This window comes from Jaculus jaculus, chromosome 19, assembly GCF_020740685.1.
Source record: "Jaculus jaculus isolate mJacJac1 chromosome 19, mJacJac1.mat.Y.cur, whole genome shotgun sequence".
NCBI classification, from domain to species: domain Eukaryota; kingdom Metazoa; phylum Chordata; class Mammalia; order Rodentia; family Dipodidae; genus Jaculus; species Jaculus jaculus.
Window position 1 is genome coordinate 56,593,858 of NC_059120.1, and position 17,365 is coordinate 56,611,222.

General features: G+C 48.6%; 1 protein-coding gene across 1 annotated transcript; it reads left to right on the top strand.

Moving 5' to 3' along the window:
• Positions 1-411, top strand: LOC101601864 (sperm mitochondria associated cysteine rich protein). Its single transcript, XM_004667067.3, has one exon. It carries the CDS (start codon positions 1-3, stop codon positions 409-411), a length of 411 nt encoding a protein of 136 aa, XP_004667124.2.
• The last annotated feature ends 16,954 nt before the right edge of the window (positions 412-17,365 follow it).

A 17,365-nucleotide genomic window follows, 5' to 3' on the forward strand; every position in this document is an offset into this window, starting at 1 on the left:
ATGAGCGACCCATCCAAAAGCAACTCGTGCTGCCCACCCAAATCCCCATGCTGCCCACCCAAACCCCCGTGCTGCCCACCCAAGCCCCCGTGCTGCCCGGCGAAACCTCCCTGCTGCCCGGCGAAACCTCCCTGCTGTCCACAGAAGTGCTCGTCCCCACCCAAATCCCCGTGCTGCCCACCCAAACCTCCCTGCTGTCCACCCAAACCTCCCTGCTGCCCGCAGAAATGCTCGTGCTGCCCGCAAAGCCCGTGCTGCATCCAGTCACGGTGCTGCCCGCTGGAGAACAAGCCGGAGAACGCCTTCCTCAACAAGGAGTCGGAGGCGTCATCTAAAGAGACCGGCTCCCTCAGCGGTGCCCAGGGCGGAACCCAGACAGGCCTATTTGGCCAGAGGAAAACAAGCAAGTAGACCGTCCTGGGCACCACGGCCAGCGCTTGCAAAGTGGGGATGACCAGGGGCCAGGCTAGAACTCCGCTCCAGATGCTGTGTCCCATCAACCTCGACGAGCGTTCCCTTCCAGCCGAAGGCAGTGATTTCCTTTTGCAGTCGAAACCCTGGGGTCACCCCACTGGAACAGAAGGTAGAAGAGGCTGGACACGTCTTCCCTAGTGACCCTGACATGTAGCTAGCATGGGAATAAAAGAGCAATGAAAAGAACTCGGCCTCCATTTCTCTTCTCACCAGCCTGAAGTAAAGCCATCAAGAACATTCTGGACACATCCTCGGGGGTCACAGAGCCAGAGGGCTTTTGTTCTGAGGTACACACGGCTCCCATTCAAGCACAGGAAGAACGAAGAGCTCGTGTTGACTTTATGTTGTTGTTTTAGAAGTATTGGGGATTAAAACCTAGGGCCTTGTGCATGCTGAGCAAATATTTTGCTGAGTTGTAGCCTCAGATGAGCTATCTTGGTTTTCAAAGAAAAGTCCAGAGCTCCCTTAGTCTGAGGCAAAAGGAGGGCAGGTGGTCCAGCTCCAAATGCTGACGGTCGAAATTTTGGGTAGCCCACTTGACTCCAGACCAAACAAGCTCGTAGGCTCATCACCCTTGAGGTGACTGCACCGCCCCAGCCCAGCGACACCCAGCAGAGGTCCAGTCTCTAGAGACAAAGGACTCAGCCAGGTGCAGGCTGGTGGCAGGAAGTTAAGCCTCCGGCGGTGCTGGCTCTGACATTAGAGAACAGTAACCCTAGAGCAAGTCGTCCGGCCCCTCCGCAGCTCTGTTTCTTCCTGCATGATCGAAGACATGACGTACCCTGAGGGTGGCTAGGGCAGGTGTTTAAAGACCTGGCTCTCCACGCGTTTCTCCCCGACACCAGGTCTCTTATTTCTCTCCAAAGGGATCCAGTGCGATCTATTCGTTTAGGTGAGCAGGCAGGCAAAGAGAATCCACCTCCATCAGCGCCACTTGTAAATGGCTGTCGTCAACTGCTTTTGGGATGTGCCCATGTGTGCCCACAGTAGGTGCGCATGGGAGCATGCCACGTGCGCAGGCGCACATGCACGTGTGTGTGTGTGTGTGTGTGTGTGTGTGTGTGTGTGTGTGTAAATCCCAGAGGAGGTAAGTTTTTCCTCACAACTTCTCTTGGGATTTCTTCCCTCAAGCCTTTCCCTCCTGCCTACCAACCCCAGAAAACAACTGATCTACTTTTTTTTTTTCCTAATAAGTTTGAAACTATTTTGCCTAAACAGAATGATAGTATACATATCCTTTCCTTTTTTTCTTTGAGAAGTTATATTCCTTTAAGCCACATCTCTTTAATCCTTCAACATCGCATTGTGTGAATTTAGCTCTGTGGTATCTCAGATTGACAGTAGCGATTTTCAATTGCTCACAGTTTGAAAGCAGAATTTCATTAACAATGCACAGACATAGGATATTTCCTATTTAGTTTAGCTTGTGGGAGAAAATATTTAAACTAGAAGGATGTTCTACAAAAAAAAAAAATTACATTGGAAATTGTTCTTCCCACAGCCATCATTTCACCACCAAGTTTTGACAAAAGTTAAGGTTCAGGTTTCAAACTATGTGCAGATATTCAGAAATGGGCCTCTTGACATTGGGGGCATGGCTCAATGAGCAAAGTGCTTGCTAAGCAAGTCTAAGGACCCAAGTTCAGATCCCCCATGCTCAAATAAATGATTACAGAAGACATCCCACATCACCCTCTGACTTCTTTGTGCATGCACACTCCCATCCATGTGTACATGAACACACACACCACACATGCAGAAAGGAAGATAAAATGTGCATATGCACAATAGAGTTTTATTTGGTTGAAAAGAAGAATGAAAGGCCATTTGCAGGAAAATGGATAGAACTGAGATCTTGTTACATGAAATAAGCTGGAATCAGACAAAATAATAGCCCATTTTCTCTCTCTACATTTCTTTCTCTCCTCATATGTGTGCGTATGTGATTAAAAAGTAAGGGAACAGACTAGAGAGATGGCTTAGCGGTTAAGGCGCTTGCCTGCCAAACCTAAGGACCCGTGTTCAACTCTCCAGATCCCACATAAGCCTGACACGCAAAGATGAAGCAGGTGCAAGGTCACACATGCCCACTATGTGGCACAAGTGTCTACAGTTCAATTACAGTGGCCTGAGGCCCTGGTATGCCAATTCTTTCTCTCCCTTCCTCCCCCCTTGCTCTTAATAATAATAATAATAATAATAATAATAATAATAATAATAATTTGTGAGGTGGAACCTTGCTGGAGAAGGTGTGTTGTTGGAGACAGGCTGTGGGGTTCTGTAGCCAGCTCTCCCTTGCCAGAATTCAACTCACTGTCTTACTGTCATTTTCCACCTGCTGTGTGGCAGAGGTAATGCCCAGCCTCTGCTCATGCCATGCTTTCTCCTGCCACCATGACGCTCCCCCTTGAGACCGAACGCCAGAGTAACAACTCTCCTCTTGTTAGCGCTTCTGGTCGGGGGTCTTATCAGTGATGAGAAGGTGGCTGCGTCACATTTCCACCAACATCAACTAAGAGTACGCCTCTCCACACAACTTTGTCAGCATTTATTTTTATTTGTTTATTTATTTACTTAGGTCAGTTGCCTTGATGGCAGCTGCTTCAACAAGAACAAGATAGAATCTCAAATCTGTCTTAAGTTGCATGTCCCTGACAGCTACGGATGTGAAATATTTTTTCAATCTCTACTGGCTATTAGTGCCTCTTTTCTTGTATGCTATCTCTTCATTGATCCTTATTAACTGGTAGTATTGTTTTGGGTATTTATTTTGTTGCAGTTAGGTATATAGTCTAGATATCAGCATTTATCCTGAATCCTCTTAAACTGAAATGTTTTATGACTCAGATGATCTCTACCTTCTTGAATATTCCATGGGCACTTAAATGAAAGTTTGCTCTGTAGTTGTTGAGTGACATGTTGTACAAATGTCAATGAGATTTAATTTGTTTGACAGTGTGACTCAAGTCTCCTATATCTGTTTTATTAAGCATTGGGTTGCATTTAGGTCTCTGAACATAATTGCCAACTCCTCTATATTATTGTTGCGATTATGGAAGCTTGTATTTCCTATATTTTGATTGTCTTAATTAGCAGCAAAACATTTAATTTTTATTATACTATCATGTATGAATTTCCTTTTTCATTACCAGCTTTTTCTTTCAAATATGTGTACGTGTTTGTGTGTAGTATTATAGTGTGTTGTGTGTAGATATAGCATACTCATGTGTGTACAAATGTGCACACCCTGTGTGCATGTGTGTGAGGTCAGAGGAAAACATCATGTGGCTTCCCGCTATTGCCTTTCCACATTGTCCACATTGTTCACTTGAGACAGAGTTTTTCTTACCCAGAATTGCCTTTTTTTTTTTTTTTTTTCAGTTGGAGTGGCTGACCCATAAGTCCCAGTGATTCTCTTACATCCACCCTTCCTAAGACTGGGGCTACAGGCGCATATGGCCGCACCCAGCTTTTCACATGGGTGCTGGGGATAGAACTCATGCCCTCTCAGACCTTCAGGCTATGTGGTGAGCAATTTTATCTGGTGAGTTATCACTCCAGGCCTTCGAACAAGTGCATTTTACTCAGCTTTAAAATTTACTCTGGGGCTGGAGAGATGGCTTAGCAGGGAGGTGTCTACTTAACAAACAGAACCTCTGGAAGCTCAGGTTAGAGTATCGGCAGACTGAGGTCAACAATCAAAACTAGACGGAGCCGTCTGGAGAGATGGCTTAGCAGTTACGTGCTCGCCTGTGAAGCCGAAGGATCCGTCTCAGGCTTGATTCCTCAGGACCCATGTTAGCCAGATACCCAAGGAGGCTCATGCATCTGGAGTTCATTTGCAATGGCTAGAGGCCTTGGTGCACCCATTCTCTCTCTCTCTCTCTCTCTCTCTCTCTCTCTCTTCCTCTCTCTCTTCCTCTCTCTCTTTCTCTCTCTCTCCCTCTTTGTATCTCCATTGCTCTCAAATAAATACATAAAAATAAACAAAAATTTTTAAAGAAAAATTTACTATGAAGACAATTTAGTCAGTCATCTCTCATTTGATTTAAATTAGCAAGGAATTTCTTCTTCCATCATTTTGTTTTTAACCTGTTGCTTTATACTTAAAGTGAATCCCTTCCAGGAAATGCATTGTTTTCAGTTAGTCTAATTATTCCTGAATTTAGTAAGAATATTTAGATCATGTTTTCTGAGTTGTTTGTCTCACTGTGTAGTGCAGGCTAGCTTTGAACTCTCTATCTTACCTACATTATTATTATTATTATTATTATTATTATTATTATTATTGTGATTTATTCTATCTACTACTCCTTAACCTACTTGACAAATTTTTGTTTTATTTTCTTTTTAATTATTGAGACAGGGTCTTCCTAGGTATCCCAGGCTGGCCTTGAACTTGAGGCTTTCCTATGAGTTGGCATGTTAAGTCTGAGCCACCAAGCCCAGCTCATGCTTGAGTCAGAAATTTCAGATTTTGTCTTTCTGAGTGCCCGATATGTCTGCATCCTATGTACACACTTGATCCCTGAACTAGCATGCAGTTAAGTTACTTGGCAACAACATTTATTATTATTATTATTATTATTATTATTATTATTAGTATCAGATCCTAAGGAGGTCAGACATTTAATCGAAAGTTTACATTTTCTCACAACTGAGGAATAACCCTTTTGCGTACTTTACCTGATGTCTTGCAAATGATAGTTTCCTCTCTGGCTGATGAGAGTGGAAGGTGTTTCTGGCTCTGTAGTCTCCAGATATATTTTCCAACCCCTTTTTAGATGGCTCCTGTGCTTTTAGCTTGGGCAATATCTTCCCGTACCTGAGCGCATCTCTGCCCAGCTGAGGCTCAAGGGACTCCCTTCTACATGCTTCTGTCTGTGGGAGGTTCTTTACTCCGGGGTTCTGAAGCTCTAGTTGACTTGGGCCTCCCACTTCAGGGAGACAGCCAGGTTCTTTCTGGATGTCCCCCGCTAGACACTGTGCTCCAAGTACCCTCTGAGCAGCGGGATGAGTCTGAGAGTCTCCTTGTGCGTCCCGGTCTCTCATGGGACCCTCGGCCTCATTGCTTGGTGAAGCTGGTCGACACTGCTTTCTCATGCGTTTTGTGGGGTGTTTGGGGGATGGTGAGGAAAAAAAAGTCTGGCTCCTTTTTATCTTTGATAGAAGTGGTTGTTTACTTAGTTTAAACAATCATTTATTTGACTATCAGATAATTGTCAGTTTCTATCTGACAGCCTTCAGATATCAAAGTTAATCAATCAACTTGATTGCCTCAGTGACAGCTTAAAAGGCAGGAGAGTGTGTACGTGCTGTGCTGGTAGGAAGCGCTTGTTCTAGCTCCAGCAATGGAACCCTAACTGGTCCCCATCACAACCTTAGCCTGGTTTTGTCGAGATCACCAATGGGGCTGGAGAGACGGCTTAGCAGTTAAGGCACTTGCCTATGAAGCCTAAGGACCCAGGTTCAATTCCCTAGAACCGACATAAGCCAAAGATACATGGTGGCGTCATGTGTCTGGAGTTAGTCTGCAGGGGCTAAAGTCCTGGCACAACCATTCTCTCTCTCTCTCCCTCTTTCTCTTTCTCTCAAATAAATAAATAAAAATATTAAAAAGAACAGATCACCAATGTCCTCCATGTTCCCCAATACAGAGCATTCTTAGCCTCATCTTTCTAAATATTTAATAAGATTGTATATATGCAATGGTACAAAATGTGATGATTTCATTCATATATATATATAGATAGATAGTGTAATGACTGCCACATTCAAATTAACACCTCCAACATCACCCTGCTATCCCTGAGAAACCCAGTCCTCCCTCAGTTTTTAAATAATTTTTATTGACGATTTCCATACTTATAAATGATATCCCATGGTAATTCCCTCTCTCCCCCCACTTTCCCCTTTGAAACTCCATTCTCCATCATATCCCCTCCCCCTCTCAAGTAGTCTCTCTTTTATTTTGATGTCATTATCTTTTCCTTCTATTATGATGGTCTCGTGTAGGTAGTGTCAGGCACTGTGAGGTCATGGATATCCAGGCCATTTTTGTGTCTGGAGGAGCACGTTGTAAGGAGTCCTACCCTTCCTTTGGCTCTTACCTTCTTTCCGCCACCTCTTCTACATTAGACCCTGAGCCATGGAAGGTGTGATTGAGATATTTCAGGGCTGATCACTCCTCTGTCACTTCTTCTCAGCACCATGGTGCCTCCTGAGTCATCCCAAGGTCACTTCCATCTGAAAAGAGAAGGTTTTCTAGCCAAAAGTGAGAGAGGCATTAATATATGGGTATGAACATTAAGAGAAGTGCTTACTGGGCAGTTTGCTGAACATAGTATATACTTTTAGCCAGACAGCAGCAGACATTACACCCCTGGGGCTCATGACGACCCCTGTTTTAGGTTTTCAGTATCAGGGATGTATTCCCTCTCATGGAGTGGGCCTCCAGTCAAATTAGAGGGCAGTTGGTTTCCTCCATGACAGACATGGCACTATTGCACCCACTGGTTCATGTGGCCAAATATAAGGCTTGCAGTGTCCACTGATGAGTATCTTCACTGGTGATTTCCCTCTCTCCCATTGAACTGCATACAGCACGGCTTTTTTTCCAGCTTTCTGTCACCTGGACTACATGGGGGAGGTTTTCAGCTCATCTCCAGCAGTGGAGTCTTCAGCAATAGGGTCTTAACATCTATTCCTGGTGGGAGACCAAGGACCTTGGAAATGGCCTGTAATGTTTTGGGGCATCAGGGACCTACCTGGCCAATAACTCACTGGAAGGTATCCCATCCCTGACACGGAAAATTTTCTAGTAACAATCTGTGGCTCCTGTGTGTTCCACTGTCCAAAAAAGTAGGTTTCCATATGACTTAGTTATATCCTCTTAGATTGCGATTAGCCCTCCCTCCACATTCCCTTACTCAATCTCTTTCCCTGACCTCACTGAGGCCTTTTCACCCCCATTAATCTGTTCTTCTCCTTACATATATACAATATCATCCTATTTGGTTTCCCCTCCCTCCCTTTCTATGTCCTTTCCAGCTTACTGGCCTATGCTACTGAGTTTTCTTCCTACTTACACAGAAGTTCAGTTATTTGTAGCTAGGATCCACATTTTATGAAAATTTGTGCTATTTGATCGACATCTCATATCTCCCACCCACCCATCCACTGCACCATGGTACTTTTTTTTTCAGGTAGGGTCTCACTCTGGCCTAGGCTGACCTAGAACTCACTGTGTAGCCCAGGCTGGCCTCAAACTCATGGAGATCGTCAGCCTGCCCAGTTCTAAGACTAACAGCATGTGCCACCAGGCCTCGCTATGCCAACCACCGTCTGTTTCTATAAATCGGTCTCTCTCAGGCTCTGCTCCACTTATGTCTCCGGCATTTCTCTTCGCGACTTAACCCTTCCTTTCAATAATGGTCTTATTCTTAAACCATACCCCCATTCTCTTGGAATGTGTCTGTTTCAGTTTTTCTCATCTTTCTTAACTTGTTCCTTCACATCTCCTCTACCACTTGAGAGTGGAATGATGTAGGAGAGGGTTTTTCTCATTCATTCCCTTGATAACAACATCTTGGCTCATGACTCCAAATATCATTTATGCACAGTTGCTTTCTGAATAGATATCTACATCATGAACGCATCTGAACTTGGGACTCCTACCTCTAAATTTCCAACACAATGATTCTAAGTGGACATCTAACAGGGCTCTCAAACTCAGCCTGTGCCAGAACCCACAGCTGAGCTTTCCCAAGAGCGCAGCCCCTCCGCGGCCCCCTCCGTGTCTACGACGGGCTGCTTCGCCCTGACGATCACGCAAGATAAAAGCGAGTCTCTGCCGTCTTCCCATCAACATCCCATCCATTACTCGGTCGTATCTTCAGACGTTGTCCATGGTCCGACCACATCTCGGGTTTCTGTGGCTACCACCTTATTCCTGAGCCATTGCTGGTTTCCCACAGTGGCATCTTACAGTTCTGCCCGCTTCCACGCTTGTCTGAAGGCCCTTTCAAAACCCTCAGATGATGTCACTCTCTGTGGCTTCTCACCTGGCTCCTTATAAAAGCAGAAGCTGCTATACAATTTCCCCTCACTGCCCCCGCTCCGCCCACGCCACCAAACTTGGCTTACCCACACAAGTCATGCCAATTTCTGTGCTCGTTCCAGAATACCCTTGCCTCGATGCCATTGGCCCTGTGGCCTCCTTCCCTCCCCTTTAGCCCTGAGCTGACCTTTTCTTTCAGCTTTTTTGTTTTTCCTGTGGCTATTCCATTTAAGATACTTTCCCCTCCCCCAGATTCCCTAAGCTTCTTTCTTATCACATCTTCCTACATAGTGTTTAGTAACACGTGAAACGATTTACATGTCAGGTCTGTGTTTGCTTCACCTATCATCTGCCACCCATACTGGCACGCCGGCTCTCACAGGGCAGGGGAGGTTTCGCTGGGTTCAGTGCTGTGCTCCTGGGACCTAGGACACAGGCACACAGAATTTGCTGTCAACATCAGCGGTTAAACAAACAAACAAAAATTAATTACGGGGGCAGAAGGTGGGAAGGGAAGCCGGTTGTGGTGGCGCACTCCGGTGGGAAACCACTGAAGAGGCGGAGGCAGGGGGATCAGAAGGTTGGGAAAGGCGTTTCCCAGCAGAGAGAGTGAGAGGTGCAAAGGCACTGAGGTGAGCGGAGGCAAAGATGGGAGACCCACGGCTTGGCCCAGTTTCTCCTCCAGAGTCCCTGACCCGTCCTTTGTAAACCGAGGGTTGAACTCAGTGCAGCCCAACTTAGACCCTTAGCGGGGTAGATGGGCCACTAAGGTGGTTCTGGGGTGCCTGGGCCCGAGGCGACTGGCAGAAGAAGTGCTGCGGGCAGAGTGGGGGTATGCAGGCTGAGGCCGGAGCCGAGCAAGTGAGTGCCAGCCTGTGAGAGGAAGCCTGGCCTCACTCCCTGCCCCCACGCCACCCTGACTTTTCTCTTCTCCTCCTACCCATGGCACCTGCCACCCCAAGCAGGCTTTCTAGTAAAACCCGAGTGTCAGCAAGATCATTTTTCAGCTGCTCCAGCACTTTCTAGCTTGCCTGTCACCTGGCTTGCAGCTCGCCTGCTTTTCTTCTGCTGCAACCCCCGCGGCTTTTAATTTGACGCATGAGGTGATAATCAGGACGTTAGTATGGACCCATCTGGCTCAGAAGTGTGGACATGGCCTGGGAGCAGAGACCAAGAGCTTGATCCACGATCCACGTGCCAGTGGTGGGCCAGCTGGCCAGCGATGGCAGGTTCTGCTGGGTCCCCACTCTTCCTCTGCACCGTGGAAGGGATTAATAGTGAGCCGTGAGGGTGGACGCCATGGTGTCTGATAAACTGCGGGTTGGGAGGGCTTCCTGCGCGCCCCCCACTGAGACGACCCCAACACCGGGTCTGCTCCGCGTGGAGCCGAGAATGCTCCCTCAGCACACCAGGGAGTCTCAGCTTTTCCTCTCTCGTTTCTGTGTCTGTCTCTTCCTCAGACCAGGACATCTCTGCTTAGCAGGAGCAGAGCCCACCCTAAACCTGGGGGTGGGGGGCGGCTCCTCGAAGACAGGGGTCATATTTCCCTGTTGTCGGGGTTCAGATAGAGTGCTGAGACGTTGGCGTTCTTGAGGGAGCAAGGAGGTTCATTCTGAGCGGTTCAGAGCAGGGCAGTTTAGAAGGGGGGGGGGGACACCGGCCTAGGGCTGAAATGGCAAGAGTCAGTAAGGACCTGGGTGAGGGGACGCCAAAGCAGACTCTGAACCAAGAAGCAGAGAGAAGGAAAGGAGAGACAGAAAGGAACATGAGAGAGAGAGAGGGACAGGGAGAGGGAGAAAGCATGTGCAACAGGGAGAAAGAGACAGACAGGGAGAGAGAGAGAGAGAGAGAGAGCAGAGAGACAAGCACACAGCTTAGGTGAGAATGAAGCTAAGGGACAAGACTTATCTGCCCTTTGGGGGAGAGGGAAACTGCCCTCCGTGTACAGAGGTGTGGACTAGGAGGTTCAGGGGAAGGAGTCTGTCCGGCTGAACCACCAATGAGCAATTTGGGCAGAATTAGATCTTTGAAGTCTTAGTCTATGACAGGTAGTCCCAGAGCCCCAGGCTAGCTTTGCCCAGGAGGTAGGGGGAGAGAGGGGCATGGGCACAGGGCTCTGAGCCTCTACCACAGTCAGGCTGGGAAGGTCGGCCAGGGCCTCCACCTAGCGCCCCTGGCCGCGTCCTCAACCTGTCAGCAGGGTGACCTGGTTTGGAAACTGTGTGAGCGAGCGGGGGAGGAAGAGATAGGCAGATTGCTGACTCTTAACCAGCGCAGCTCATCCGGAGGTTAAGAGCCCCGGTGAGACGGTGTCTATGACAAATCACCCACAAGCAGAGGGAACAGGTGAGGTTAGGAAGGAGCCATAACCCGGGGTGAGTTCCCCAGGACCCAAGTGAGGCACGGAGGTGCCTGCTACTGACTCCAGTTGGGAAATCCTTGCCCCAAATATTGCTCCCAAACTGCCTCACCGCGCACATGCGCACACCTGACATGCGTCTGAGTAGCTCTGTAGAGGCCTCTCTCCGGGGTAATGCAGACAGCAGTCACTCTTCTGGAGGCAGCAGATGCAGGATGGGCGGTCCCTCACCGCCCTCTGACTAGCAGAGGAGAAGGGTAGAGTGATGCACTGGAGTCCGGGCCTGCTCCCAGGAATATCACTTCTTCCATTTGCCTGACATTGGCGACAAGGTCTGGCAGTGGCTCCATGGCGTGACGGGGTCCCTCAGTCCCCAGTTGTTCCCACCGCCCTTCTCCGCCCGCTGCAGGGTCTCCTCCCTCCTTCTCTGTACCCAGGGCCCCGCCAAGCCCCTGTCTGTCCTCTTGCACACTGTGCTCCCCACTCCTGCCTTCTTGTCCTTGTGCACACCCCCAGTTACCCCACACAGGCCTTCACCAGCTGTTGCCCTGCCCCCACTCCCCGCAACTGACACAGCCCTGTCCATCCGCCCCTGACCCGGGTGATGGGGCTGTGTGGACACCCTTCAGCCTGTGGTCCATGCTCCTTTCCCAACTCAAATTTTAATCCTAAGCTACTGTGGCTCCTTTGCCCAAACAGGCCCCGAGCCTCTCCATGCCCTGTCATGCTCCAGGATTTCAAACCAAACCCATTTTAGTTTCTTCATGATCCCACTGGTGGAGCACATTCCAGTCTGTACAAGGCCTCGTAAGAGCACAAGAGATGGCATTCTCCTGTGCTGAGCTGAGCTGTCACCTGAGGCCCTGTGTAGCAGGCAAATTAGGGGGAATGGAAAATAGGAAGGAAGATGTCCTAGCTTCTAACTACTCTGCCCTTGTGCACGGTGCTGCTGGGGAGTCTCGTGATGTTTTCTCTTTTCTTTTTCTTATCTTCTCTCCTCTCCTCTCCCTTCCTCTTTCCTTCTCTTCCGTTCCCTTCCCTTCTCTTCTTTCTTCCTTTCTTTTGAGACTAAGTCTTACATAACCCAGGCTGTCTTGGAACTACATAGCCAAGGCTGTCCTTGAACTCCTGATCCTGCTACCTCCACCCCTCAAGTAATATATGATCCATGTTTGCTACCACACTTGGCCAGAGCCTTGTGATTTTCACCGAAAAAAAAAATGAGAACTTAAAGCCGGTGATACTTAACAATCTCACATCCTTAAAATTCTCTCCTTAGACAGGAAACACCCTGCCTGACATAACAGACCCCGCCACGACTCTCAACAATGAGGCCAGCAACCAGTGCCCTGAGCACAAGTTATGTGAAAAACCACACAATTCCTCCCATGAACATAAGGAAACATTTGCGCCCTCCTTTTACAAAGAAACGGAGGTCACAAAAATAAATCATTTGTCCAGATAGAGAGATGGGAATCGAATCCGATCCTGTCTGAGTCCACTGCTAAGGCCGTTGCTGATGGCTGGTGCTCAACCCACCATGAGACTAAAATAAACATCACAGCAAGGAAGCAATAGAGCCTTTCATTCCAAGGACCAATAAAAGATGAAGCCAAGAGGGTTTGGGTTGTGCGGTAGTTTGATTCGGGTGTCCCCCATAAACTTTGGTGTTCTGGATGCTAGGTTCCCTAGCTGATGGCAATTGGAAATCGAAGTCTCCTAGAGGCAGTGTATTGTTGGGGGCGGGCTTATGGGTGTTATAGCCAGTTTCCCCACATCAGTGTTTGGCACACTCTCCTGTTCCTGTTGTCCACCTTATGTGGGCCAGGGGGTGATGTCCACTCTCCGCTCATGCCGTTGTTTCCTCTGCCATCGTGGAGCTTCCCCTCGAGCCTGTAAGCCAAAATAAACCTCTTTTCCCCCACAAGGTGCTCTTGGTTGGGTGATTTCTACCAGCAATGCAAACCTGACCATGACAGGTTAAATGAAGGAATCAGTGAAGGAAACTCAGAACTTAACCATGTTAACTGTAAACTACTGACTCACAGGCTTGGAAGATGTCTTTGAGGTCATGTAGTGAAAAACCGCCACACACCTCAAGTTCCCAAAAGGCATCCTGGTGGAGGAGAGATCCCCTTGGGCTTGGAGCTTCGGGATACTGGCCTCTAGCCCAGCTGCTTCACCCATGCCAAGCCCTGTCAGAGAGGGCATGGGCCCTGTGGTACTTTGAATGTGATACTTTGAGTGAATGGCCCCCACGGACTCAATCAAGTGTTTTGCTAACATTGAGCTTGCAATTTGAGTCCCTAGCAATTTGAGTCCCTAGCAGGCAGATCCCTGCTACGGGGACCACATCACAAGGAGCAGGTCTGAGTCCGGCCCTGTTGGTTGTGTTCTGAGCAGTTTGAGCTCTGGCTGCTCATTTTTGGTGTTGGTGATCTCTCTCTCTCTCTCTCTCTCTCTCTCTCTCTCTCTCTCTCTCTCTCTCTGTCTCTCTCTGTCTCTCTCTGTCTCTCTTTGGATCTATGAAATGAGCTGGTTTCTTCCACCACTGATGCTGTTCCCCTGGATTCTGTAAGCCTGAAATAAACTTTTTCCTCCTATAAGCTGCTTGTGGTTGGACGTTTGTCACAGCAACATGAAACCAACTGCAACAGACCCCAAAGTTGGGGGAGGGGTGGCTTAGGGAGATTAGGCTATCTGAAGACGCCTCCTCACCTCAGCTGCTCAACGGCAAGGACGCATGTTCAGGATTCATCACTGTCCCCGTGCCTTTCACACGTAGATGCTCAGTAAATGCTGGCTGGCCGGATGTGTCGAGCAGCTGCATAGCTCTTCTGTGGCTTGCTTTTAAGCCAGGGTGTTACATCTTTCTTTTTTTTTAAAGTGAGTTGAAAGTCATTTAACACAAAGTTAACTATTTGTGGGACTGGAGAGATGGCTCAATGGTTAAAGCACTTGCCTGCAAAGCCTAACAACCTGGTTTGATTCCCCATGTAAAGGCAGATGCACAAAGTGGTGCGTGCATCCGGAGTTTGTCTGCAGCAGCTAGAGACCCTGCATGCCCATTCTCTCTCTCCCTCTCCCTCTCTCTCTCTCTCTCTCTCTCTCTCTCTCTCTCTGTCTCTCTCTCTCTCTCTCTCTTCTCTTTGTCTCTCTGTTCTTGCAAATATATATTCATGCATGTACTTCAGCATTCTGCCCAGTGGTCCTGGTCTCCCTCTCTCTCTCTTTCTCTCTCTCTCTCTCTTACACACACACACACACACACACACACACACACACACACACACAGGCATCTTTCCAAAGCTCTTATTATATTGTGAATCATCAGAGGGCGGGAGGCAGATGTGGCAGATACTGAACTTTTGGAAACCCACAAGACCGGTGTGGCTCCCTCGAGCAGGGTCTGCGGCTCCGGCTCTGTCGCAGGCCGTGAAGAGGCGGATTCCTGCCGTGTCAGATCAGCAGAGTATGTGGCTACCAGTGTGAGGGTGCTTGATTCATTCTTGCAGTGGGGAAGGGGGCAAGTGGGGAAATGACGTAGTCCAGGCTTGGGTGAATGGGGGAGCAGCGTGATGTCCCCTCCTGGGTGGGATCAGGAGTTGAGAGGATCAGAGGAACAGCATTCCGGAGGCCTGAGGAGCCTCGCGCGTTCCTCCGTCCATCACTGTCGATTGAGCCTCAGGAACGTGGCAACATTAGATAAGCTTGGGAACAAAAAGAGAGAGACGGCTGTCAGAAGGACTATGGAGAATTGGGGCATTACTCAAAAGTAACCCCAGAAATGAATTATTGTCTTTGTATTATTGTAAATTTTCCTTGTCAATTGTCATAAAGGAATATAAATGAGGTTCATAAAATAACTTGTTAAGGAAAAAAAAAACAGAAAAATCACAATTCAGTTTTATTTTTCCAGCATACACAAGGACACATACATACATACATACATACACAACCATGTTAACACTAAAATCCCCATGTTGGGAGACTCACTGCTTAATTCATATCGATCACCTTTTTAGTATGTGATGGCTTTGGTGGATTCCGGAGTCAGTGGAACACAAGCCAGGTATACGCTTATCCCTACACAGCTTACTCTCCCAAGGGAGAGGCAGATAATAAACAAGTGAATAAGTTAAAATAAAATAGCTGTGTTTTTATTAGTGACACGAAGTAAAGCAGAGAGAACCCACCCGCTAGGGCAGTCAGGGAAGGTTCTCGGCGAGTTCCGTGATTCCCACTGAAGCTTAACGGCAAATGGGAGCCAAGGGAGAGCCTCTGCCCTGCGGCCAGGAGTTCTGGAGTTGCCCTGACAACTGAGGACCCTCAGGGAGGTAGTTGTTTGGGAGGGAGTGGCATGGGTCAGAGCCCCAGAAAAAAAAAAAAGGCAGGAGCCAGGTAAGCCCGGGCCATGTAGACCATGGCAGTGATCTGCATTTCATTCCCAGCGCCAGGTCACCATTGTCATGGGCAGGGACATGCTCAGAGTCACCTTCGAAAGCATTTCAGAAGATGTTTAAAGCTGGAAATGGATGACTTGCTTGTGGGCTCTGCCAGCATTGTGCATTTCCAGAAATAATTACAGAAAGTGTTTATCACCACGAAAATGATGTCCACATCACGTCTTCTCCACAATCCTGTTCTCCTTGCTTAGAGCGACCCACACTTTGGGGATTTCAGGAGCATGGCCTTCTTGAGAAGGGGCAGCCTTTGGCACATGGTGGAAGTGGTGGAACCTTCTATTCTCTTCTATGTGGTCTAAAGCTGGACTGTCCTCCAGACAGAGTTGACGCCCCTACCAAGTAGAGTTACTGATATGTTGTGAGTGCGGACCGGCTCATAGCTCAATAGAACACCACACCACACCACACATCCCTTCAGAAGTGACTAGATATTCCCAGAACACTTTTCATTCTATGCTCTTAGAATTGACTCTCTTGGGCTGGAGAGATGGCTTAGCGGTTAAGCGCTTGCCTGTGAAGCCTAAGGACCCTGGTTCGAGGCTCGGTTCCCCAGGTCCCACGTTAGCCAGATGCACAAGGGGGCACACGCATCTGGAGTTCGTTTGCAGTGGCTGGAAGCCCTGGCGCGCCCATTCTCTCTCTCTCCCTCTATCTGTCTTTCTCTCTGTGTCTGTCGCTCTCAAATAAATAAATAAAAAATAGACAAAAAAAAATTAAAAAAAAAAAAAAGAATTGACTCTCTTAGCCTAACAATGTTAAGCCCATCAGCATCAGGAGTCCGAGAGTCAGTTTGCCTCAGGTCACAAAACAGTAGCTTTTCCTCCTCACCTCCTCTGAGCCCAGGTCAGATGGTCAGCATAGGAATGGCTAAGCCCCAATAACCTTCTAGCCAGATGGGTGCTGGAAAAAGGGAGCCCTGAGGGGTTTGCTACCCGAGACACCTATGGTGAGTCAGAAAGGAGCTAAAGGAAGTTGACCAGCTCAAGTGGTAAAACCTGTCCACCACCTCCAGCCTGGGAAGGAGGCCGGGCAGGAATGGTATAAAAGGGCCTGGCCCTTCCTCGGCTCAGCACCCGCTGGAAGCCTCTGTCTCCTCCGTCTGCGAGTCTGGTGAGTGTCCACTGCTGGGGGCCAGGGTTGAGGCTGGAGGGTCTCCAGTAAGACCACAACATAGCAGGCATTGGGCACCAGGGGTGGGGTGGGGATGGGCATGGCTCTGGGTCTACGTTCAGCTGGACCCCCTTTCATGCCAGAACTTTCCATGTGGGGACACCCAGGCTGGCGAGGGATAGGTAGTGAGAGGGGCTGAGAGGTGCAGGACTCCCAGGAGCAAACCCTCAGCAGCTCTCAGCTCTGGGACTCAGGGCGGCAGGACGGCGGCCCAGAGTGGGAGCTTGTTCTCCTGAGTCCTGGCCTCAGCACAAGTCTTTAGCTGAAGCTCAGAGGCTCATGAAAGGAAGGAACTGTTAAGCTACCTTGGCCAGCCCGGTGATTTAACAGAGAACTCTGAGAGCCAGAGGAGCAGTATGTGTCTGGTCCAGGCACGCAGAGCCTTTCAGTGGGAGACAGGCTGGGGACACGTTAGGTGACTCCAATCTGAACATGCTGCCATGATCTGTCGGCTGCCCTCTAACACAGACTCTTGGTTTCTAGGACTCATGAGACTTCAGAGACCTTCCTTTCCCCACATATCTCTCTCCATTCTCATTGGAGGTCAAACATAAGGGCATAAGCTAGGGCTAGGCAGGTTAAATGTCTCCTAGGCCACCCTTAACAGAAGGCTCTGGAGAAATGTTCCTATGCTAAAAAAGGAGTGCCTTTCTTTTCCCTTCTCCATCCCCGTTCACTGTTCATTCGCTCCTGCTTCTGAGAGTGGGAATCTCCCATCCTAGCCGAGTGAAGGGGCGTTGAGAACCCAGGGGCTGCTGTCAACTTCCAGACGCTCATCCACCCCTTCTACTCCTGCGAATTTCTTGCTTCTCAGGTGGACCTATAGCAGCTCCCAAG

Coding starts and splice junctions, on each gene's coding strand:
- LOC101601864 (XM_004667067.3), top strand. CDS start 1: ATGAGCGACCCATCCAAAAGCAACTCGTGCTGCCCACCCAAATCCCCA.